Source organism: Sinohyriopsis cumingii, chromosome 17 (assembly GCF_028554795.1).
Source record: "Sinohyriopsis cumingii isolate HCF-2022 chromosome 17, ASM2855479v2, whole genome shotgun sequence".
NCBI classification, from domain to species: Eukaryota; Metazoa; Mollusca; class Bivalvia; order Unionida; family Unionidae; genus Sinohyriopsis; species Sinohyriopsis cumingii.
Window position 1 is genome coordinate 120,229,766 of NC_142977.1, and position 26,432 is coordinate 120,256,197.

The 26,432-nt window shown below is 34.3% G+C and overlaps 1 protein-coding gene and 1 long non-coding RNA gene across 2 annotated transcripts in view; one reads left to right on the forward strand and one right to left on the reverse strand.

Annotated features, from left to right (window-relative positions):
- The first annotated feature begins 1,055 nt into the window (after nucleotides 1–1,055).
- LOC149779760 (uncharacterized) lies at nucleotides 1,056–24,459 on the forward strand. The gene is made up of 5 exons (XM_089940618.1): nucleotides 1,056–1,149; nucleotides 5,198–5,251; nucleotides 6,920–6,985; nucleotides 7,548–7,634; nucleotides 21,246–24,459. Exons 1-5 carry the CDS (start codon nucleotides 1,107–1,109, stop codon nucleotides 22,259–22,261), a joined length of 1,266 nt encoding a protein of 421 aa, XP_089796744.1. The 5' UTR covers nucleotides 1,056–1,106; the 3' UTR covers nucleotides 22,262–24,459.
- Nucleotides 13,180–26,432, reverse strand: part of LOC149779761 (uncharacterized) — a 52,218-nt gene continuing 38,965 nt past the window's right edge. The window contains exon 3 of the long non-coding RNA XR_016415710.1: nucleotides 13,180–13,495. This is a non-coding gene — a long non-coding RNA (uncharacterized LOC149779761). The remainder of the gene's footprint in view (nucleotides 13,496–26,432) is intronic.

The window sequence follows — 26,432 nt, forward strand, 5'->3', positions numbered from 1 at the left end:
GAACTTTTCCAATGGATTTATCAATCGTACAATCTGTAGTATGCGTAAACGAAGATATAAATATTGTTTTGAAAACAATTACCTAATAATATGAGATCTTTTAAACTCTAGCTAGGTTGAAAACATTGATATAGACATAATAGGCTCCACGTCTTGAGGAAGGCTGAATGAAAGGTACGGGTTCTCTGTAAGCAAGACGAACCTGATGAGTTCTGACGAATCGGACTAATGCCTTATTATTTATTGCACATAGACTTTACATTTCAGATATAAGAAATACATATAAAATTATAATACTCTTTCAAGCTTGCCAACTTCACACAATTGCATAATTTCTGTCTTTTAGAATATTATATTATATATATACAAATGAACGAATTAATATGAACTTCACGATAGGCTAGAGTGCATAAAATTCAAGATTTGAGACTAATATAACACATATTTGGTAGAAATGTATTTTACTAAATTTGAAATAGAATATCAAAATAGTACGATCTATGACTTAAAGAAGATGTTATTTCTAAATTAACAATTACTGATCAAGAAGCAAGAAACGCGTTATATATTGTGATGGATTTTACAATTTCACATCAAAAGCAAGATTTTTATTAAAATGATACAATCTTGTTTTACAAGAAAAAAATGCTTTTAATGAACTGTACTGAAAAATTCATTCCTAACACGTATGTTAGACTTTAGACGATAAAATTAGGAAGACAATTGTCCGTATTTTGTCTTTAATTAGGGCGCTAAACATAAGCTTTTTCTATGAGCGTAAACTGAACGGAGACCCGTTATTCTCGCAAATTTAATAATAAGTGAGCTAAAATTTCGTTAAAAAACAGTCAGATAAACAAATGTCATACATAAATTCACAATTTGGTGCAAAGTGTTGAACTGGTGTATGCTAAGCCTCGTGTTGCGCGTGAACTTAAATTGTAGAAGACATTGATATATCCCGTTGTATTAGAAGTAATATAATAAAAAACTATATATAATTTGAATTGTTAAAGTAAATGTATTGTATCTCAGAGAGTGTCTTTATTTTTTACAGTGAGTACCAAGGTAAACAATATTGTGCTTGAATCCACGAGTGCTTGATAATGGATGAGCCCAACGACGACCCCGCTAGGAATTTATTAGCAGGTATTACTATAAAAAATTGCAAGATGTCATTCAGATAGAAGCAAAATATAAAACAAAACTACAGTTTTCATCAACTCTTATACCATAAGTTAGCGTACGAGTTCCTCAAGAATTGGAACAGATATAGCTAATTTTATATTTCAATAATACTATTTTGAATTGTTAAATGCTGTGCGAAGATCATAATGGATTCTAATTAATACAGAACCACTCCAATATAATTCCGTAAAATATGTAGTTATGTTACACGTAAAGTATACTACAAGGTATAAATTATCCATAATATACACCTATATATCTTGTATTGGGGAGCCATTTGACGAACCATTCATCCGTGTCATGTTCGCTGAGGGTTTCGTCAGATGAATACATTATATATACTGTGGCTGAATACTTCGCCTATAAATCTCAGGATGAAGACGGAATTTGTTTTCGTTACAGCAAGAACAGTGAAATTGCCTAGACAAAATAATAGACTAAGCACTGTGATGTTCACAACAATCTTTTTTGAAATATTGCATGTGTAGTTAGTTGTATTATAAAGGGGTCACAACTCGAAAGTATTTTTACTCCTAATTCTTGACGAAGATGACATCACGAGACTAGCAGGCAGGCTGACAAAAATAACGTTACTTAAAATCCACAAAGGTTATTGAAAAGACTCCACTAAACTGAATATTAGACTTCACTGGATCAAACATTTACGGTTTTTCATAAGGCAGCGTATAATGTGACTATGTTTAATTTGATATTTGAACATTTCTCTCTCTCTCTCTCTCTCTCACTTATCTTCCCGCTTTACCAAATTTTCGCACATTGAATCATTTTCAACGTCGTGCTAATGTTGCATAAGTGAGTGAAACTGAGGCTGTTTCGAACTGGCCATTATCGATTTTACTAATTTACAGGCAAAAACGTTTGATACAAAAACAATATTTCGTTCACGCTAGACAACCGTTTATTACAGGCAGTTGGTTAAAGTCTTTACTAGAATTAGGTTTCAAACACTGATTTAAGCCTTGACCAAGTACTTTGCGCTTGTTCTAAAATTTGGATTATCGTATTTTGAACAGTATTTGCGATAGGAGATGCGCTGCTTTTGTCACAGTGTCAAACTTCAGGGAAAATGTGGCGTGTCTAATTTAAGATTTTTCTTGGAAAAATGTGACATTCTTCCAATCAAGTTTCCAAAGTGACCGAACCAATATTAGTTGTTCGTGCCACATCGGGTAGAATGTGGTTTTCTACGTCAATGACAGACAAAAGGAAAGTATTTTTGTTTTTTGCGTTAGTTTGTCAGAATTTTAACGTGAAACTAAAGATGTATCAAGACAGGGACTGTGTCTCACGTTTGTCTATCCGAGACTTAAAACACTGACAACCTATTCTAACCCCAAAAGGAATTGTAGCCAAACGCACCTTCGCATTTGAAAAAGGGACTGAGTCAATTGTATTTTCGTCAAACTCTCTGTAAAAGAAAAGAGCGAATGTGTTCAAGTTGAAATAAGGTCGAACTTAAGCAATATACTCTTTGGTAGCATTTTGTGCCAAACCCGTGTATGTTACATCTGTAACCGGATCTGCTTGACGGGACGTTTATCACTGTAACAAAATTGGCTTCTTCGGCATATTGTTCCATATTCCAAGCCTCATTTCGCTGTCTACTGCACAACTCCCAACCCTGAAATGTACATGGAGGTTTGATTTGCTATGGACGTGTAGATAATCTATCCGTAACAGACCACCGTTGTGGTGATTTAATGTTACAAGTAAGTCGAAGGGACACTAGCATAACTTTAACATGGCGAGGCGCTTAGGCTCCTAACGGGGAAACGAAATATTAAAAAATGCATCAGTTTAACTTGCATTTTTCTGAGCAATACCTCTTGATCTACTATATAGCACCCAGGTAGGTTCTATCAACATGACATATCTACGTTTTATGTCAGTGTTTAGAGTGACCATGACCCACTAGTTATTAACAAACCAGTGTAGGATGGAAGAGACGGGGCAGAAAATCTTATGTAAATCACTTTATAAGAAAGCTAATGTACTTTTCTCTATATAATTTCATTAATATCCCGTTAAAAAATAACCATACCTTTTTCATATTCATAATTCATACAACTCTAGTACAATGAGAATGAAAGATAGGAAAAATAGTACATTTATATCAACATTGAACATGATCAGTTTCGTTGAAAAATGTTTCAAATTTGCTAACCTAGATTTCGTAAACAAGAATTCTATTGAATCCACCTTTTTCCTTGTTTAAATGTTTGTTCTTATAATAGGAGTTCAATTTTGCTGGGAGCTGTATTACATTTGTCAAATTCGTAATCTTTAGGCAGAACTTGGCTTGCAGAACAATAGTTTCGTGCTAAAGATTTGAAAAAGCATATCTAATGTCAGTTGTTTTTCGTGACACATGGAATATAAATGTTTGCCCAGTCCAAAAACAGAGCGAGAAAATGACATTTTGTTTATACTTTAAAGTAGACAAAACAAAAGCCAACATCACGCATCCAGAAGGGTCACTATATGTACTCTTAATATGTTGTTCGTGCAATTATTTCTGTCTGCAAGAATAACTGAAGTGTGAATCTGTAAAGGTTTGAAACGGTCCAAACTAGAAGTATATAGAAGTTGTGCATCGCACACATTAGATATAATTTGTGCCAAACGAAGTCTTGTTAGAAATGTATTTCCGAACTCCTGTCTGTAAATATCTGATTACAGTGTGGGTGTGTGTTTGGGTGGTTTAATATCTTATCCAAAATGTTTAATAAAAAAATAACCAAATTAAGATATAAAACCTACTCTTCTTGATATCTTCTCGCGAATGATAATCGATTTAAAGTTTTTATTTTTTAAAAATTCTTCTTTTATTTTAAAGTGTTTTCGTTTTCATTTTGCACTGAAATGGATTTAGTGCTGATTCTTCTGATATTTAGTTTTAAAGTTCTTTTACTGGAATGGGTTATTCATCTATTTCAGATTCTGAACGCTCCTTCTTGTTTTTTTGTTTTGTTTGTTTGTTTTGTTGTTGTTGTTTGGGTTTCTTATCACTTTATTGTGACATGTTATATAATGATGTCAATTTTGTTGACAATTCTAGCAGGTGTATTTATGCTCATTTATCTTGTTTCTGTCGCACAGGTTCCTTTTCCTTCACGTTGTTTACTTTGCGGAGCCCAGTATATCTTATATGACAGACATAACAAATATCTTGAGTTTAATCATGAGAGTAGTAGTCTGGAATTTGTTTAACAGTCCTGTTGGAAGTGTACTTCGAAATAACTATAGATTGCTGACTTCAGGCTCAAGCAGGAAATGTAATGTAAATATATCCACATGCTTAACCTCAAGGATCACTGTGACCACTAATTTGAAATGTAATGTTAGTAATGGCCATAATTATTACATTATGGGTCTCAAACTGGAACTGTAATTTTCGAACTAGACCTACTAACAAAACACGCCGTTTGGAAATAATTCAGTCAAGACTTGTTTTCTATCTTCCAATTATAATACATCCGAAGCTTTACCTCACTTTCAATATATATATATATATATATATATATATATATATATATATATATATATATATATATATATCCTCTTTCTCTCTCTCTCTCTCTCTCTCTCTCTCTCTCTATATATATATATATATATATATATATATATATATATACTGAGTGCATTCCTTGTCAAAGAAAAATGCAATTTAGCAAGACCTTTCTGTTACCGATATTTTGAAACAAAATAATTTTAAACAGAAACACTAAATAAATACATCACGTTCAGAATGTAGGGTCCATGTTAGTGACACTATCGTGCTGGATGCAATTATGTCGTTATTGCTATTATTGAAACAAGGATGGAAACATAAAAACACATAGTATCCAGCCTTCGTTACTTACCTTAAAACCTAATGTATAGTGAAATGTGCTACATGTTTTACTTCACTGTCACTATACATAATGAGAAATATTTCTAAGCTAATATACAGCCTTTTGACAAAACATATATTGTTTCCTATTTACAGACAAACAAGATTATGGGAGCACTGATGGTTCTCAAGGTCAAGAGATAAACACAGGTGACACACACACACACACACACACACACACACACACACACATATATATATATATATATATATATATATATATATATATATATATATATATATATATATATATATATGGATTGTGATACAAGATATGAGAATGCTTCTTATGAACTAAGTACTGGAGAAAGGAAACTTTAACGCGAACTCAACCATAGCTCAAGATGATTCATTTATTCAGAAATATTGAAAAATATTGCAGTTCATAACCATGACACTCTTTTTGTTTGTTAACTAAGCCTGAATACTATAATTGTCTTACGGTTCATTTTTGTAGAGGGGTTATTGTATGTGTTTGACTTGGATTTTTAACGTAGCTTTAAAACAATTTCAGTCACATCGCTTTTATTTTAAAGTATTCCGTTTTCATTTTGCGCTGAAATGGGTTTAGTGCTGCTTCTTCTGATAGTTAGTTTTAACGTTCTTTTACTGGAATGGGTTATTCATCTATTTCAGATTCTGAACGCTCAGTCTTGTTTGCTTGCATCACTTTATTGTGACATTTTATGTGATAATGTCCATTTTCTTGACAATTATAGTAGGTATACTTTTACTTATTTCTCTTGTTTCTGTCGTAGAGGTTCGATTTCCTTCAGGTTGTGCACTTAGCCCAATATCCATTTTCTTGACAGACATATCAAGTATCTACAGTTTAAACGCGACAGCAGTAGTCTGGAATTTCTGATACAGTTTTGATGGAAGTGTACTTCGAAATAACTATAGATGTCTTAACTCAGGCTCAAATAGGAAATGTGATGTAAACATTTAGCCTCAAGGATCACCGTGACCACTAATTTGAAATGTAATGTTAGTAATGTCCATAGTTTTTACATTAGGGGCTCCAAACGGAACAGTAATTTCCGAACTTGACCTACTAACGAAAGCGCCGATTGGAAATAATTCGGTGCAGACGCGTTTTCTATTATGTGTTCGAGGGTCATACACCCATACTCTCGTCATTTCCTCGCCAACAATGCAGCCCTTGATGCAGATGATGGAAAAAAGAAACCACAAACTGTGTGTACCCGGCCAATAGAAGCCAAATCTACTCAAGGCAGTACTTGCGATCCTGCATGACTCTGTTTGATATTACACCTCAACAGTATTTCAGCGTCATCCTACAGCAACTATGCTATGCATGAGATTGTTTTGCATGGACTTGATTTCACACTAGAAGAATATCGCATGGATCATTTCCATAGCATATAACTATGTCCCCTTCAAGTGCTAATTCAGTTTATTCATACCATAGACAACATAACATGTTAAAAATACGGACACACATGCATAATTATCAACATCTTTTGAGTGCATTCATTGTCAAAGAAAAATGCAATTTTGCTAGACCTTTCTGTTACTGATTTTAATTTTATTTGAAACAAATACACGAAATAAATACATACCGTCCAGATTGTAGGGTCTAAGTTTGTAACATTATCGTGCTGGTTGCAATTATTTTGCAATTGCTATTATTGACACAAGCATACAAACTTAAAAACACCTAGTACACAGCCTTGGTTACTTATCATACAACCTAAAGTATATTGAAAAGTGTGTTTACTTCGCTGTCACTATACTTATTGAGGAATATTGCTAAACTAATATAAAAACAAAACATAATTTGTTTCTTTTTTACAGTAAATGCGTTCGACAATCCAAGTTATGAGAGCGTTAATGATGGTCAAGTTAAAGTGACAAACAAAGGTGATACACAAACACACACACACACACACACACACACACACATATATATATATATATATATATATATATATATATATATATATACATACATACATACATACATGTTCATACATACATACATACATACATACATACATAAACATGTTCATACACACATGCATACATATATTCATACATACATGCATGCGTACGTAAGTACATACATACATATATATATGGTCATACATCGTACATACATACATAAATACATACATACATACATACATACGTACGTACGTACGTACGTACGTACTTGCGTGCGCGCGTGCAAGCATGCATGCATGCGTACCTACCTACCTACCTACCTACATACATACATGTTCCTACAGCATACCTACATACATACATGCATACATACATACATACATACATACATACATACATACATACATAACTACATATATACATACATACACACACACACATATACATACATACATACATACATGCAACAAAAAATCCCCCAAAAATAGGATATCACTTTTGAAAGAAAAGTGAAAACAGTGAATTAGTTTCGTTTCAGAAGGGAATAATACTGGACCAACCTCTTCAGGTCAACCAGATGACTCGACTGTGGCCAATCCTACCGAATCTCCAAGACTTACAGAAGGTACCTAGTACACCTTTCCTTATATAATATTAGATTCGGAATTTCTTTAACCCTGCAAATTTAAACGGTTCAGGGTACATGACTAGATTCTTTCCTGGTGAAGGTTTCAAAGCTTTTGGATCAGATACATCCAGTCATAAGTTTTATAAATCACTCTCCTTCCCCTTCCCCAACATTAAAAAACAGCAGTTTCTTTTACATGTGCAGCCTAAGCGAACATACGTTTTCAAGCGTCTTTTGGTTCTTCTTTGGATGTTCGTATAATATAAAGGTATCAAACATCTGGGTATAATATTCCACCAACAATAATTCAAGCTCGATATGATAAACATAGGTTTAGATTTATACCTAGTGCGAATGGTATTAAATTTATGCTGACTTTTATATTGTGTTGACACATTATATACACCTATTTCCGGTTTGCTTTTGTGTGTCGATAACATAAGCCTGTCATTCTATTCTTATGCACAAGTCTCCTTAAATATAATTGTAATTGTTGAAATTTGTGACGATCGTTAATATATTCTTTATAGTGTGTTACGTTTAGACAGAAGGTTACAACTTGTTTTCAAATATTTGCATATATTCACGTATTGTATATGCATATCAAGAAAGCAAACAATTGTAAAATTATTATTAGATTTATGTCTATATTCTGCATCAAATTTTGTAATCTATCATGGTTATATATTAGAGGTCGGAATTGATGGCCAGATAGTTAAGATATCTTGTTACGAGATTTTTCAAGGATGACAGGATGAAACCACATTTATTTTTCTATACATTTTAAAATGAATTCAATGCCAGTTCAAATACGGTAGGGTGAAATAAGTTGCAAACAGAGCCAAAAGTTGATGCCTTGACATTCTAGGCACTATCGCAATCAATTATGTTGATACAATATAACACAAAAATCAAATCTAAACGGTATCAAATGTGCATACAAGAATACAAATCTGTATGAATTGATATTCCTTCAAAACTAGATAAATCAACTGGGTATGTCCACATAGTTGACCATGCACAGTCCGTATATATAAACAAACTTTCAGATATGGCAACTATGGCAACTATTACCATGGAATGGGGGGCAGGTGCAGTGTGTAGACTGTAAATGTAACTATGCTAGATGGAGTGATTTGCATTCAGATAATATAAAGTTTATACAATATGCCATTTATAGAATAATTAAGGTTAGTAATGTGTTATATCCTAGTTGGATTTTGAACCATTATGCTCCAGATATGATCACTTAAGACTAGACCACCATGATTAATGGTGGTGACCCCTCATCATTTTGTGTCCCATCAATTTTATTTATTGAATGTTTGGACTTCAATTTTAGCATTTTAATTGAGCAATGACCATGTTACTTTAGCTTAAAAATATATGTGTTCCTGGGGAATGTTATTTAAATCTCCTTTACATGTACATTTAGATGGTCACATTGACATTATACTCATTTATTGCATAATATGATAAGGCTTATCTTATAGAATATCACAGTCTTAAATTCAAGATAGGTACATGGGGATATTATAAAGGTAACTCTTGTCTGGACAGATTTATTTTTAATATTTTTCAGATTTTCTGAAATGAAGTTCAAATACTTAAATATTGATTGAAATACACCACTGCAATAATTGGTGTATATGAGCTTACGATATAATCTAATATTCACTAACGTAATCTTTGCCAAACATAACTATGCGCACATTTAACATATGCATTCTACTGATATTCTTGGTTTGTCTAGTAAACCAAGGTTGGATATAGGACTAAGAGCATATGGAAAAATGCTAACCAGTCTTGAAATCAGTGAAGATAAAATAGAGTCAATATGGGTTTGTCTGCATAAGATTGGTTGATAACTAAATTAAAGTTTAGTAATAAAGAATCATTTGAGAGCGTATTCTAGTTCTAACTGGAAAAAGGGAAATTGTTTTATTGGTGGAATTTAAGTCCTTTTCCTGACTTGAGGTTGGAAAACTCATTTCTGAAATTAGCATTCAGAACTTTTGAAGTTATTGAATTGTTATATGGTGTTTGCACAGGTTTACTATGGGAGTTGAATTAATACAGAGAGTGAGTCCTTAGAAAATACAGACATACCCCCTCTTTAAGTGGTATAAAAAGAGCAGTGGATATGAACTTGTCTTCATTTCAAGTCAAGTAGAGAAAATTGTTTCCAACTTAAAGCAAAGTTATGCACACTTTCTTTAATGTCTTCTCAACAATCAGTCTTGCATGTCCATCAGCATAAACATTATCTCATATCTCAAGTAAAACCTGTTTACCGGATCTAATATGATAGATTTAATAATATTAGTTTAAAGTACTGTAAGGATATCAGCTTGTGAGATGGCAATAATTCACCCAAGGTGAAAAATCAATGCTACTTAATATGTCAATATCTCCCGGATGTAGACAATTTCCTCAATTACACTTAGTTCAGACATATGTTGCCAGAAACATAACAAATTTGTAAGTTACATAGGACGTCAGTTTGGGGAATAAGGTTATCTTGTGCTGAAACAGGGTTATCCGATCCTAGAACATAAGGATACAATGGCATCAGGTTGCCATTTGTTGGACGTGGGTGGGTATTAGGCCGCCATATCTATGTGTTTTATTGTGAAAACGCAATCCTACTTTAAAACTAAGTATGTGGATTGTTAACCCATGAGGAAAATATATGTTATAATGGGTTTAGAATAATGTGTCTGTTGGGGGGGGGGGGGAATGTATCATTGTAACATTATGATTCTGTCTACAGGGATATATAAAATGATGGGTCTACCTTCTGTGATATAAATAAAATTCACATATATTGGATATTAATGGGCCTATGTGGCCTCGAACGGGAAATGTAATGCTTACTTATTTGCCATTTATTGCGAAATGGGATATCCTGTTAAATTAGATTTTTGTCTCTTTCTTGGGTTTTTATACGGTCAAGATGGTATGCCATTTGTTATAATGTGTAAATAGGGTAAATATTATTTGGCATTCAAGCCTTAAGATGGATAAAAAGGTATATAATAAAATGTCCATGCGATTAAGAGTATTCGGCAATTGGGCATCATGGTAGAACCTAATACAATACTCTAATTACGTACACCAATAGGCTGTTCTTCATACTATCTTCTGGTAATTACAGCGTATTTTGACATAATTAATATTAGTATAAAGGAAAGTTTAGAGAATATTCGTCAGTGAAAATGCCTTATTGAAATTATACTTTCGCAAACAATCCCAAGGATTTTTGTAACTGATGCATCCATTGTAAAGATAAGAGCCTTTGACAAAATGGTTACAGTTTAGATAAATATGCTCGAAGAAGTATTTGATACTATCCAAGCAAGTTTTAATCCTTTTGTTGACCTAAGACTGCTTGCTGCGATATACTATTCCTTGTCGCAAATACAAAAAAAAAAAATATTCCAAACGTGATAGCGGATTGACAAAATCATAAATATGTGTTATTGAGTGCGTTTTAAATCGACTAATCCAAACAGAATCGAGTTATTCGAACCCAGAGAAACAAATATAAATTCATAACGCGCGTGCAACAAAGCATTGTGCCACATCCATTTAGCAGCAATGACAAGACATAAGAGCAGACGCAAAATCGTAAGTGACTTTGACATTTTCAACTACTCAACACTTACAAAGCAAAAGGTTCAGACAGAACGTGATAGGTTGGAATAATTAATGTTGGTACAATTTCATCCACTGTCCTAAATTAATATGTCAGCTCGTATTTAACGTTAAATCAAAGAGCAAACTGAAGAATATATCGAACGAAATAAAAGTAACATGTACCTTAAAGTAAAAGTGGTCAAAAAAGAAAATAGGTATCCAAACAAAATACTAGTGTCGCTTCCGAAACCAATTCCATGAATTCTTTATTCACTGAAGTGAGTTTTGCAAAAGGACAAAATCCCAGTCAGCAACAGCATGGACAGTTACCGCTACCGTTCCTTGCTAAAGAATTTACGTTCGTACGGAAAAGCTAATATCACATGCCTGTATGAAGCCTGAAAGAATAGGCAAGTTCAACAATACAGGTTAATTGATGCATGTTACTCAGACTACATTGAATGATTTAGAGACCCGCACTTTTGCGATCATGTATCATTAGTCGTGATGGGCATTTCCCACTTGGACTTGTATATGCATGACAATTATTTGGCAAACGGAATAGATGTACGTCTCACGCTGAATCGTAGTGGTGCTTTCGTTCATCTTATATCTTATGTCTAAAGCAAACTATTCCAAATCAAGCACAGTAAACGCGAGAATATGAATGTAACTTGCAGAAGTTCTACCCAGAATAGAAAACGAAACTCTCAACCCTTGCCCAGAAACATGGCCGAATTACCCATGCCAGGAGTGGAAGTCAATAAATTTAAAATGCTGATCCCAAATCCAATATCATGTGTTCGAGGGTCAGTTACCATATGATGGTCAGCAGTGCAGACCTTAAAGGAGATGTTAAAAGAGTGAAATGTCCAACTGTGTGCACCAGGCCGTTAGAAGTTTCCTCAAGGCAGTAACTGAGATCCTATATGACTGTTTTGATACTTTAATACTACTGTGTATCAGAGACATGCTACAGCAACTATGTTATGTATGACTATGACATATTTTAACTGAATTCCACAGCATATTACTATGTTCCCAACTTGTAGAAATTAAGTTAGCTCATACCATAGACAACATAATATGTTGCTTTACGGACACGGGTGTATTTATGTATGAAAACATACTGACTGCAACGAATACTACGTCAAATGTCAAATAAAAATGCAGGATAAAAATGCCAATATTTATTTTTCTATATATCTTCACACGACAACGTTAACTTCATTGCCAATGGAAATTCGGTAATGTGATATAAGTTGCAAACAAAGCAAAACACAATGTCACCATATTCTGGGCACTGTGATAATAAATTATCGCGCTCTTTTATACAAAACAAAACAAAAATCAAATCAAAAGGCTATCAGATTTGCATGTAAGGGAAACATTTCTAGAAAGTGATATCAAACGGTTATGGCAACATGGGCGACCTTGCTCAGTCCTTATTTAGGATATTTAGAAGCAGAAATAATTTTATAAAATAGGGAGATTTGATTGTCAAAATTGGCACTTCCTGTATATATGGTTGTACAAGCAAACCTGAAATGTGTACACAATCATCATGTACTACGATGTATGCAATATTAATCTAACTAGACGTTAGCCACAGTGAATGAATTCTAATTGGATGATCGATACGCTTTCAAAGGTGGGTTGGATTGTACCTTGAACACCCTAAAAGTGTTAAATCTTAGCACACGCTCTGCGAATTACGTTTGAACAAAGTAGTTAATATCGTCTGGTAACGGAGAAAGGCACATAATTTCTCCATCGAGATTTTCAAGTTGCATCAAAAAAATGACAGCCTGAAACTGGATAATATGTGTTACTAGTTTACAATACTACAATGAATTGCCACATTGCAGTAACTGACATGTTCAGGAGAAGTATCAAGCCATAATGAAGTGGAGGTATTTACTGAAATAGCAGATTTAGAGCAACATAGACCACAACATTTTCCTTCCGTTGGGTTGGAACGGATCGGTGAAACCAAATGCAATGTCGCAAATGATGTTTACCCAGTTCCCACCAGTCACGTTATTCTGACACCAGGCCGAGTAGTCCCACCACTAACCTCTTAATGCTGAGCACCAAGCGAGGCAGCTGTTAGTACCATGTTTGTAAGTCTTTGGTATGATTCGGCCGGGGATCGAACCCACGACCTCCCGCATCCGAAACGGACGCTCTAACCACTTGGACACAGGAGCGGTAAATGCCTGAAAAGAGAATAAATATATGTTCTGTAACTCATTGTTTGTAATTTGTCTATCTTTTGTTAAACGTATCTCATTTGAAGTTTCAAAAGAATAGTACCTGACATTACAATTAAAAGCAACATACTAATTTGGCCTATCTGTATTAAATCTCCATTCATATATAGAATTTTGCATATATAAATATTACGTTAATTGCATCTTCAGTCTCTGTTTTGTCTCTGATTCTAACTATAATATTTGCCTATTGTTTTCCCAAATCCCAAATTATTTGGGTGACTACATTTGCTTTGTATCAGTATTAGCTAAATGACAATGCCCCAACACGAGATGATGACTGTGCATCCATAATAATACAAAGAGAACAGAGCTCATAAAAAAATAATTCTAATTCTTTTGAGAAAACCTTCCTAGCCAAAGCTCTATGCCACGCGTTTTACTTGCGACTATCTGAGGTGCAGACATTGTTTAATTTTATGTGGCAGAAATGGACATCGCTGTCGGTCTTTATGTTCTAATGTACCAAATCAAATTGTTCGTTTAATAAATTTGTATTTCATTGTTTCCGATCAATGTTTCATATATACATATACAGCCTGCTTAATTTTAACAATAGTATATACAACCAACAATTTTTAATCAAAGTTTAGTGTAAATTAGAGTCATAATTAATTCAAAATATATTTTAAAAGATTTTTATTCCTGAAGGTATTGTCTTTATTGTTGTGATTCTTGAATTCCAGATTCCTTGGTCAATGCATAAAAATACAAATATTTCGCGTAAATGTTTTTAAAACTCATGCCACATTTTCCCAGTATCTTCAGCGCAAGTGTGACACAAACCAACACAATGCTTTGCCGTCCGATAGTTGTGATCTATTGTGAAATAAAACTGCTGTCAGCAAATACAGTTTTAAGCAAGGTGATACAAAAACTCTCAATGATTTTCCTCAGGCGTAGTGTAGTGTCTTCTTACCATGCAATCGATGAACTATAAAACGTTAGCAATGACCACGTCAGTAATAGCAACAGCAACAGCAACAAATGACACAGTGTTAACACAGCGGGGATTTATTTTGAAATCAATTACCCCCTCCCCCATAAAAAAAGAATGACCTGACTATAAATAATCAATTTTATTCGACATCACCTCTATTCTCAAAGCCCCTTGTGGATACCCCGAGTCAAGGAATATATTCAATGCGTTGCGAAAATGTTAGCAAAAAGGTTACAAGAACAAAGCAGCCAAAGAGAGACCCAATCAGTGAGAAACGACAATTCAAGCAGGAAATTACTTTGGTGCATGATATGTGGTCAATATGATTTCAACTGAATTTTACGATCATTTTAGACATATATTCGTTGGATAAAATAAAAGTTTGACTATTGACTAATATCTTCTTTTATATTTTCTATTTTTTTCGACAGCATTGCTCTGTTCATATATTTTATATGAACCTGTTTCTGCTGTTCTGGGTTAAAACATTTACCTACTTCCTTAGCCAAAATACATCAAAAAGAACATTTTCGTAAACTATTGTTTACCTCACATTGAATGGAACGATGTAGTATAATACAGCCTGGTAAAAGACGCAACCTCTCCGTTGCTGTTAATGACTCCTATTAGTGAGTATTATTCAAGTCAACGTATTTTGACATTGCAAATGTAAGAGAAGGAAATTTCAGACAAAACATTATACTCGTCAAAAGAAATTCCAAGGTGAAATTACTCTTTCTCAAAGAATCATCGAGTCCTTTATAACTCTTTACAAAGGAGAAGCTCGACGCTAAGGGCACAGCGGGGCAAATATGATGAAAGTGGTATTTCGTATTGTTGGGCCAGTTATTAGCTTTTGATCACCAAGGACGTCCTAATGGGAAATACTAAGGCATTTTGCAATTACAACAATTCATCAACAATATGAAGGTGGATTGACAAACTCAAATGCGAAACATGTGTTACTGAGTGCGGGTTAAATACATTAATCCACCCATGATATGACCTATTTAGACGCAAAGAAACTAGTATAAATTCGTAGCATACATGCAACAAAGCATACATTTAGCGGCAAAAAAAGGAGAGACGCATAATAGTATGAAACATTGACATATTCGATTACAAAGTACTTAAATAGCAAAGAAGACGCATATATATTATTCCAAGTGATTGCACAATTCAATACATTTTCCCTACCTGATACGAAAATAAGGATGGAATAATTTCTGTGGGTAAAATGTCTTCCAGTGTCGTATATTACTACGTCTACACATATACAGCATGAAATCAATGGGCAAACTGAAGAATGTATCTATATAATTACAGTTACATGTACCTCAAGATGAAATTGATCAAAAACGGAAATACACATCCAGACCAAAATACTAAATTGGCTTCAAAGAACGATTACATGCATTCTATTTTCAATGTTTCAACATCTTTTCGACGATTATTCGTACATGTCCTTCAACAAGGATCATTCACCTAAGAACTGAGAGAAATCAAGGCTCCTTAAAATGCAAAACAAATTCCACAATACTGTCGAATTTTACGATGAATGCCTTTATTGTGAGACAGTTGGGAACACTCAATGCAAATCTAGGTTTGAAACAGAAAGACAGAGAAGAGCTGGCTGATTTTTCAAATCACGCCAGATGAACAAGCATCAGAAACAATATTGCAACAACGTTTATATTCACACAAGTGCGACCAGATATTTAAATCTAGATCAATAGTTGATGCTGAAATGATTTCCAACAGTAAATGTTCTTTTTTATCTTCTTCAGCTCCTATTGTTCATCGGAGAAGTAAAGGAACCAAAATAACCATCAGAAACACATAGAAAAAGCGATACAAATCGGTTGGCTTAATCACTATAGAGTTGTTTGTAGGCAAATATGGATACAAATAAGTTCACACTTGCATCGTGATGTAAAAGCAAACTGAATGTGTACGCGTTAACAATGTACTACAATGAATGCAACTATAAATTACGTACACGTTTGACAGACATAATAGTTGTAAAGTGGATGATCGATGCGCTTTCAAAGGTTGGTTGTGGTGTGCCTTGGACATCTCAACCAGGTTCCATGTTGGCACAAGCGATGTTGAATGCTTTTTAAAAATTAGTCGAGATCGTCTGCAAACAGACAAAGGTACTGAATGTATCCAGAGGCATCGACAAAACGACAAAGCCTGAATCAGAACTTAGAATTGTCGAACGTTTTGAAGGAGCATTAAATATTTTAGGTGGCACTTTGTTAAATATCAACAATAAATTTTAAGTTAATTGCATTCTCAGTGTGTTGTCTCTAGCTCTAGAGATAATACGATTCCTCTGTTTTCTTAAACAAATTATTTGAGACTATGTTTGCATCCGCTATAGGGTATAATTTAATAAAATATTAGCTAACTGACCGTCCTCTTCAAAATATGAGGTGTTGTCTCGGCATGAACATACAGAACGGCAAGAGCTCATTAGAAATAAATCTATTTCTTTTGAGAAATTTCCATAGCCAAAATTGCATGGAATATTTTACCACAAAAATATAAGGTTTAGAAAGTCGATAGCAAGACACATTGCTGCTGGTCTTCAGTGTATAATTCACCAAATTCAAAATTATATTTCCTTTAGGACATTTGTATTTCACGGGTTCCAGTAAATATTTCCTGCATGCATCAACATATTTACTTTTAGAATTAGTGTAAACATTATTCTTTAAAAATATTTTGTTGTAAATTACAGTCATATCTGGTTCTATTTTTTTCATTTGACTTAATAACTGAAGGTAATATCCGCCTTGTTTTGACTCATGGATGCCATATTCGTAGGACGCTGTTTAAAATGATATAAATAAACACATGACAATGTTCTTACAACTCGTCCCATGTTTCTCATTACCATAACTGCAAGGATCACAAACAAAATAATAATGCGTATATTATGAAACACGTCTCACCAAATATTAACCTTTTTTATTTTTGTGGTAGTAATTCATTTAGTGATTAGAATAATTTTACTGAAGCGTTGTATCGGTTGTCTTTTTGCTGATATATTGATGAAATATAGAACATTAGCCAGAGCCAAGTCAATCAAAACAGAAACAACATCAAGATAAGTTTGAACATTGATTACTATCCAATTTTTAATTTCTTTTAGAAGGCTAACTTGTTCACCAGATCTTTTATGAGCTTGTGTGATATTGTGGTTAAAACATTTACCTAATTCATTAGGCAAAAGGTAATACGAACAACATATTCGTCAAATAGTTTTGATCCCACGTCGAATGGAGTGATGTAGAATACAGTCTGGTGGGAAACACAGCTGCTCCGTTACAGAGAGTGTCTCTTATTAAGATGATTACGATGAAGGACAATACACGCATTCCGTACACCAATAGGTTGTTCCTCATATTATTTTCTGGTAATTACAGCGTATATTGACATAGTTAATATTAGCATAAATGACATTTTAGAGAATATTCGTCAATGAAAATGCATTGCTGAAACTACGTTTTCGCAAACTACCCCTTAGTCTTTTGTAAATCATGCATCCATTGTACATAATAGAGCCCTAACAACAATGGCACAGAGTGGATAAATAAGCTCAAAGAGGTATTTCGTAATGCCCAGTCAGTTTTTAAGCCCTTTGTTCACCGAGGACTGCATGCTGCAAAAGGCTATGTCCTATCGCAAATACAGCAAATCATCCACAACGTGCTGATGGATTGACAAAATCCTAAAGTTGTGCTAGTGAGTGTGCGTTAAATAGACTGATCCAAACAGAATCGAGATATTTGAAAAAAATGAAACAACTATAAATTCATATCACACATGCAACAAAGCATTGTGCCTCCATCCAATTAGCAGCAAGAACGAGGCGTAAGAGCTAACACAAAATCGTAAGAGTCTTTGACATTTGCAACTAGTCAGCATTGCAGGTGGTTCGGACAAAAGTCAATAGTTTTTATATGCCTGTTAATAAAATGATAATTGAATAATTTTGTGGGTAGGATTTTAATCAATGTTCTTAATGAACAATTTCAGTTTATATCCAACGCGAAATCAAAGGACAACTGAACAATATATCGACCGGAATAACAGTTATCTGTACTTAAAAGTGAAAATGGTCAAAACGAAAATGCATATCCAACCCAAGATACTAGTGGGACTTCCCATGCATTCTTTATTCACTGAAGTGGAATTGCACCTTAATAAAAACCTAGGCAGCAACCTACACCACTACAGAGCCTTGCTAAAATGTTACGTTCGTATGGAGAACAAGCCCAAAACACACACCTATAACTATGAGAGGTGTGGGAGCCTTATAGAATAGTCAAGTTCAACAAGAAAGATTTCATTGACGCAGGCTATTCAAACTACGCTGAAGGATTTAGAGGCCCACACAACTACGATCTTGTATCATCACGCAAAGTCGTAAACTAAAAACAAAGCGCCTTTCCCCGCTTGGACCTGTATCTGCATAACAAGTATTTTTCGTACGTCTCACGCTGTCTATCATCTTATGGCTAAAGCTAAATGTTCGAAATCTAGCACAGTAAAAGTGAGAATATGAACGCAGCATGCAGAAGTACTATCCAGAGTAGGAAACGAGATTTATCAAACCTTTCCCAGAAACAACACCAAGTGACCCAAGGGAGCCGTTGAAGTCAAAGTTAAGATGCTGATCCCAATCGAATATTATATGTTAGAGGGTCAGTTACCCATGCTCTCTTCCTTTGATCTTCAGCAATGCAGCCTTTGCTGGAGATTTTAGAAGAGAGAAATGACATATTGTGTGTACCAGGCCATTAGAAACCAAAATTACTCCTGGCAGTACTTGAGATCCTGTAGGACTCTAACACTACACTATAACTGTGTACACCTATGCTATGAATGAAATTGTTTTGCATGGACTTGACTTCACACGAGAAGGATGTGGCATGGGTCACTTCCACAACTTATAACTATGTCCTCTAATTGCGGAAATTCAGTTTCACAGAGAACATAACAGAGAACATAAATGCATCATTATCAGCAAGTACTGATTGCAATGACTAATATCGATAAGGGTGGGGGGCTAATGTATTACATTCCGTGTCTATGACAAAATGCAATTTTGCATGACCGTTTCTGTTGCCAATTTCAAACAAAACATTTTTAAACACAGACACGAACTATATAGATCAAGTAGGAATTGTATAGTCCCCCAATTCTCTCTCCAACTCTCTCTCTCTCTCTCTCTCTCTCTCTCTCTCTCTCTCAAATGAAAGGAGCAAACTACTTGCAAATCCGTTGGGTAAGGGATTGAAAGAATTTGGACTTGATCAAACCTTAAAGTTGAACTGACACAAAATAATCTACAAAAACCTTGGTCGTCGTTGTGTGTACACTTTTCATGGAATTTACACATTGTATTCAAAATACCAATGAGACAAATATGCAATGTCTCTTTGGAACTCTGCGGTAAATATCTGGTTAGGAGGCACACTCGTATTGTAATCTAGATAAAGCTATATTTTTTAATAATATAATAATGTTCAAAGAAAATTATTTGTCAACAGTAAAATCATGGAAGGCCGCTTTTCATTTCCCATCACTGTGCGGGTTGGTCAGTTATAAAACTGATCATCAATCGAGACCATATGGATGGCAAATTTCCCCCAATTACCACCCAACCTCCCTCCTCTTTATATGTGGGATGGTTTGTTAGGACGTCAAATGATACAGTGCTTCTTCAAAACAAAACGTTAATACCTTATCTTAAGCACTTTATGGATGTTTCAAAACCTTTTTTAATTCTAATTATATATCAGTATTAGCACAATCATTAATCTCATTATCAGTATTTGCGACATCATAGATTTCACGTTATCTTGGGTAATTATGCATTGCTGCATTTTTGTTTTTCGTTCCACAGTTGTATTTGGGTACTTTCTGAACAGGCTGTGGGCTTATAAGATACCTTATTATGACCACATACAGAATCAATATTTCAATGTGTGTTGGAAGCAAGCTCATTACTAAGTTACATAATTATTAACTAACTCTTATTGCCAGTGTGTGCCAATATATATATATATATATATATGTATAAGCTAAATGTAACCAAAGTCTACAATAATGTGTGTTCAGACACTCTCCATGGCACAAAGTAAATGAACATGGATTACCAAGCGATCGTGGATGATAAGTGAGTTATTTTTTGCAGCTTAACCTTGCATCGACTACAACATTAACAATCTATAGTATTATTCACATTTACGTCTATCTATTCCATAAAGTGTTACGAGTCCATGCCCTTAAAATAAGTAAAAGAAAACAGTGAAAGGCAACAACCATTGGAAGTAAATAATTTCTGGAAATAAATTCCACCTCAAAATGCACAAGATATATTAGAATTTGATTCTCCTAGATCTTAAAGCAGGAATGAAAACACTTTCCGTAACTAAATTATCCCTGGCGTCTGGTTACAACTAACAGTTTCTATACAAAAGATCATTACGTAATGTAAAATAACCTTCTAGAATTTTCTCAGTGCATGCAAAATAAAATCTTAGATATAATTTGATATTTATTGTTAAAATGATGCCGTAAATAATAGGTGGACCCCGCATTTCATAGAGGATTGTCAAAGTTCTAGATTCATATTGAGATCAAAAGCATATATTGAAGAAAACAAATAAAATAAACCTAACTAACACACTATACAAAATTAAATCTATAAATTCATAAATAAATATTTTAATTTTGCAGTACTATGTCCATGCGTGAGCGAAGAAAAGAAGGTTAGTAAAGTCAGCGATTTGGAGGAGGGTGACCATATTGCCTATCCCCTGGATAGGTGTTTTTTTCGATATCTCTTCTCCCACCATGCGATTATTGGCACCGCACAAGATGGTGAAACAAATGATAACAAAATTATAGACCTAGAAGATGGACAAGTTGTTGTCCCTTTGTTACATTACCATAGTGTTAGAAGGAACACAAAAGAAAAGGTGACAATAGCAGGATATTCCAAGGAAACGTTAGATTTAACGAATCAAGACATCTACAAGATTGAATATAAACATCTAAAACAAGCTGGTCAAGTAGTCGTTGAAGAGGCAAGAAAAATAATAATGAACCAGAAACCGTACAGTGTATGCTATAACAATTGTGAGCACTTTTGCAGAGGATCGGTAACTAGGACGCATGAGAGTAAGCAGGTTCGTTCTGTGTTTGAGTTCTTGTCATCAATGATTGTTATATGTATCTGGCAGTTTATCCGTTTGGCTCTTGTTGTCCTTATGGTCGTACCTGACGATATCTCGGCAGCAACAAATGATTCAATAAACCCAAGCCACGTTCTCATAATTGAAATTACGTCTGTGGTTGTTTATTTCATCATCTTACTAGTCCCATTGCTGTGGTCATGTTGGGAACATAAACATAAAAGAAGGTGCGATGTGTATCACTGTAAGCGGAAGAAAATGTTTTGTTGCAGGTCTTTCTTCGTTGTATTGTCTTTAATTGGCATTGCAATATTTGAAGCTACCCACATGAATCCGGATATCAAGGGGTGTATATATGGCTATACAGCTCTATGTATACTATATTGGATGGTAAGTGAACTTTGTCTACATAAGAGTGAAAGGTGTCAGCGAAGACTATTTAAATGTTGCCAAAAGTACTGCAGATGCAAACATAAAAAAGTTAAAGAGCATTTAACACAGGAAAGACAGAAAATCAGACTAACGCCGGAATCATCGCAGAAAAAGAGACGAACATGAACACAGAAGTTTAGAAAGCTTCGCATTAGTGTTTTAATATCGTTAAATTTGCAAGTTTATATTATCATCACTCAGTCCATTTCTCTGTCAGTCTGTCTGCATGTCCGTCACACAACTTTTCCAAACCCGCTGGGAAAAAATCAAATTTTATTGATAGGTTACTATTATGATAGCCATCCACAATTGGGAATCACGCTTGCATCCTGTTCATCGTGTCCCTGCGATAGTTTCAAATGTATATACACAAAACTTATATTTGAAAACACATTTTGAAATAGTTTTCTATCAAACGTTATATAGACAGTTACACGTGGCTTGTTTTAACATATTATTCCATGGACAATAGACCATGATATATTAATTCACCATCTCCAACATCTATAACATCTATCTGGCATACACAGCACAACCTCAATATGGTTCAAGTGTTAAATATGTAGCAGGACACAATGTGTGCCCCTAAATGGAAAACATTCTAGCCCATTTGATCTATGTTTTATTGTTCCATAAGGATTTCTTTCTCGGCCTGTTCTCTTCATTCTATAAACTCATCTGTTCTCAGGTGTCATGAATCCACTTATGGTTTCGAACCAGTTGTAAAATATACAAAAATCTAGCTACCAAAATGAAGATGAAACTACTTTCCAAGGCATAGAGAGGTCAATTTCTGCTGTAAGTCATGGATGACATGATGCACGTGAATGAGAACACTGGCACCATCCTGAATGCCACACAAAAACATTCTCATTCACATCCTTTACTTCAAGCAATAATCATCAGCAATACTAAAATTAAATTCACAGTAAGTATGAAACCTAGATCTCACTCTTGACAGTACACAAACATATAATGTATATATGCAAGGCTGCATATCTGGAGTTGAGATGCATCAGCTCCGTTTACAGTTTTCTTTCGGTTGATGCCACTAAAACACTTTTGGGTTCCTTAGTACTTTCAAGAATGGACTATTATAATTTACTTCTATAGGGTTCTTCTCAGTATCTAAAAACAGAAAATCAAAAAAGTTCAATAGATGGCTGCTCGGATGATCAGTTGTACAATAAATGGGGGTTTATGTCTCAAACCCCCTACCTACTTTTCTCAGAACAAATACAAACTTTTATAATTCCTTTATCCCCAGCCCCTCACCTCTTTCCCCCCCCCAAAAAAAAAAAAAGAAAAGAAAAATGCATCTGGGCCAGAAGGACGCTCGAGTCTGAGATCAAGAATAATTGAATAAATTCGGAGATTGACATGATATGTATCTAAAAACAGATGTTTGTTGTTTGTTGATGTATTTGAAAATTTTAGATGCGTAATTACTAGCTAGATCCAGATTTATATTACTAGGAACCTGGACTATCGCTTTTTTATTAATAGCACTGAGAATGCATTTACTAACAATGGTGTCTAAGATGTAGATATGGAGTCTAAACGTAGTCTCCAAAATGACATATCTGCTCTGAGTGCTCAATGTGACCAGTTGCGCCTTAACGTCAATACAAACAAAACAAAAGTTATGGCTTTTCTCAACGGAGGAAGATAAGCAGATGATAATATAGTTTTCTTTGACAGTTGAGAGCTGGAGCTTTTTAATAAATATGCATACTTGGAAATGTTTTACAACAGATGGTTCTTTCGAACATGATAGACAAAATCTAAATGCACAAGTTTCGAGATCTTCATTTGAAATGCATAAATATGAAGACATATTAGGATATGGGCCTCAGAGGTAAACAGTGACAGTTTTGAAATATAAATTTTGCCAATTCATAACTATGAATCACAGATTCCGTGATTTGTTGGAGCCTACACTGTTGAAATGTTGGACTTATATCTTTTCTTTGACTATTCTTATGGCTGAAGAGATTCACTCAAATTGATTTTGTATTTGTGGCAACGACGCCCTTAGAGAAAAATTGATATTACCAAATACTGAACAAGTGGACTAATGTATTTCATCTTGTTAGGATAGAAAGAAACTGCTTATTCACATGGAAAGCCGTAAACTAAGTGACTGACTTAAACGAACATTTTGGAAAATCTATCATAGATAACATGACTAATTCATAAAATTATATAACTTTCTTCTTGTTCTTCAGATTATTATTAGTAGTAGTCTGAGTTGTAGTAGTAGTAGTTTTATTGTTGTAATGCAATTTGTTCTTCCTGTCGCTATTACATTGTATCTTGTCTCATGTCCATTTCATTGTTCAATACATTCATTGATATCAATATTTTTAAGGTAGCATGCTCCTTAAATATTGTTATCAAACGTATAGTCAGTACTGCTTATATGTTAATGACACTGAGTATATCTCAACAAAGGCATTTCACTTAAGTACACACACGTTCTAAATTATATTTGTGGTTGCATCTTAAAAGCTGCTCATTAATAGGTGTTATATATATATATATATATATATATATATATATATATATATATATATATATATATATATATATATATATATATATATATATATATATATATATGCATATATATAATTTTAAATCATGTAACAGTCCTTAACTCTGATGTATCAAACCTTTGACATTGTTTGGTCACGGTAATAGTAAAACAGACATGATTAAGCACGCTGCAATAGGAGTAAAAGGCTGCCCGTTCGAGATGTACGGATCCCTTTCGCAGATCACATAAAAAGTGGCATGACTCTTAGAAGTGAAATGTTTGAAGAGGAATACCTAGACAGAAAAGAACAGAATAATACCATTTCCGCAAGAAACCTAGAGCAGTCGTACTTTGCGAAGGATATATAAACACGGAACTTTTGAAAGAGCGAAAACTTTTACCATTTGGAAACAATAATAAATACATCAATTGTGCATGATACATCGTGTCTCGGCACTCCCCTCCAATTTGGAAGATATCACCAATTTCCAGGCTAAAAGTAAAAACATCGAATCCTTTGCCACTAAAGACTCCAAGACTTGTTGCAGGCTTTCCCACTTGATTAGGTCTTCTGATGCTTAAGGAGAAGCAAAATTGCTTGGTGTCCCCTCGACAGTTTACAAATCTGCTCTTTTCTCTGCTGCTGCGGTTCTTACACTTCTCTATCCATTCTATCCTCGCTTCAGTTCTTAGTGGAATATTTCTTCTATCAGAACTTACCCCACTTTGAACATCCTTACATCCTCTATTTCTTCAGACTTCTGAATCAGGTTTTGCCTGACACGATGCAAATGAACGTGAGTTTCGTTTATCTAAACTATCTTAGAAGGAATGTTACTGGCTGACGAGACAGCGATGGATGGACATACTACCAAGCTCGTGGCTATATATGTCTCAAGAGCGGATGCGACAGAAATCATCTCTGCGATTCTGGAAATGCCATGGATTATACAACCAAGGGGGGGGGGGACAGAGAAGTAAAAGTACATATATTCATACAGTGTGGATAAAAATATAACATAAACCAATTTTTCAAAAAACAATTTTTTTTATTATAACAAGGAACTTCTCTAAAACAAATCAAAAAGTTAACAACGTTTTAAACAGGAACATATTAACAAGGTTGACAACGTTGTGGAGTCAAATGGGACTTCCACTTATCTAGGTCTGTTTTGCCATGAGTGAACAGTACATTTCCATGCTAAAGACTAAAAATCACCATAATGTTCACAAAACCATTGTCCAATATTATAATCGTTTCTAGAACATTCACTGTTCTAAGAGATATCTAAGATTGCGTTGAAGAAAACACACAATAAAGTCCACACACAATGGAATCTGTTTCTCACAAGCTCAAATTAGCAGTCTTATAATATTGAATCGTACCGGTTTTGCATTTCTTATAATAAAGACAATGATATTGTCTTCCAAAACTGTAGCGATCCATAAAAATCGAAATAGTCCATACTGTGATCTTTAGGAAAGTAGACGGCGACACAGTGGGTTCCTGGTTGATTAATGTCATTGTTGATAACACTGGCTTGATTATCTCTATGATCGCAATTAGGAGGTTCATCTTTAGCAAACAAGGCAGGATTTTCTCAGATTTTTTCGTTTGTTTTCACATATGCTAAAAAGTCAACAATATAGACCTGACACTTTCTTTGAAAATGACTGTAAAGTAAGTGTCTCTACCCTTTGTCTCCATTCTTTGTGGAAAGAGAGCTTTGATGCGTTGGATCTCCAGAGATGTTAATG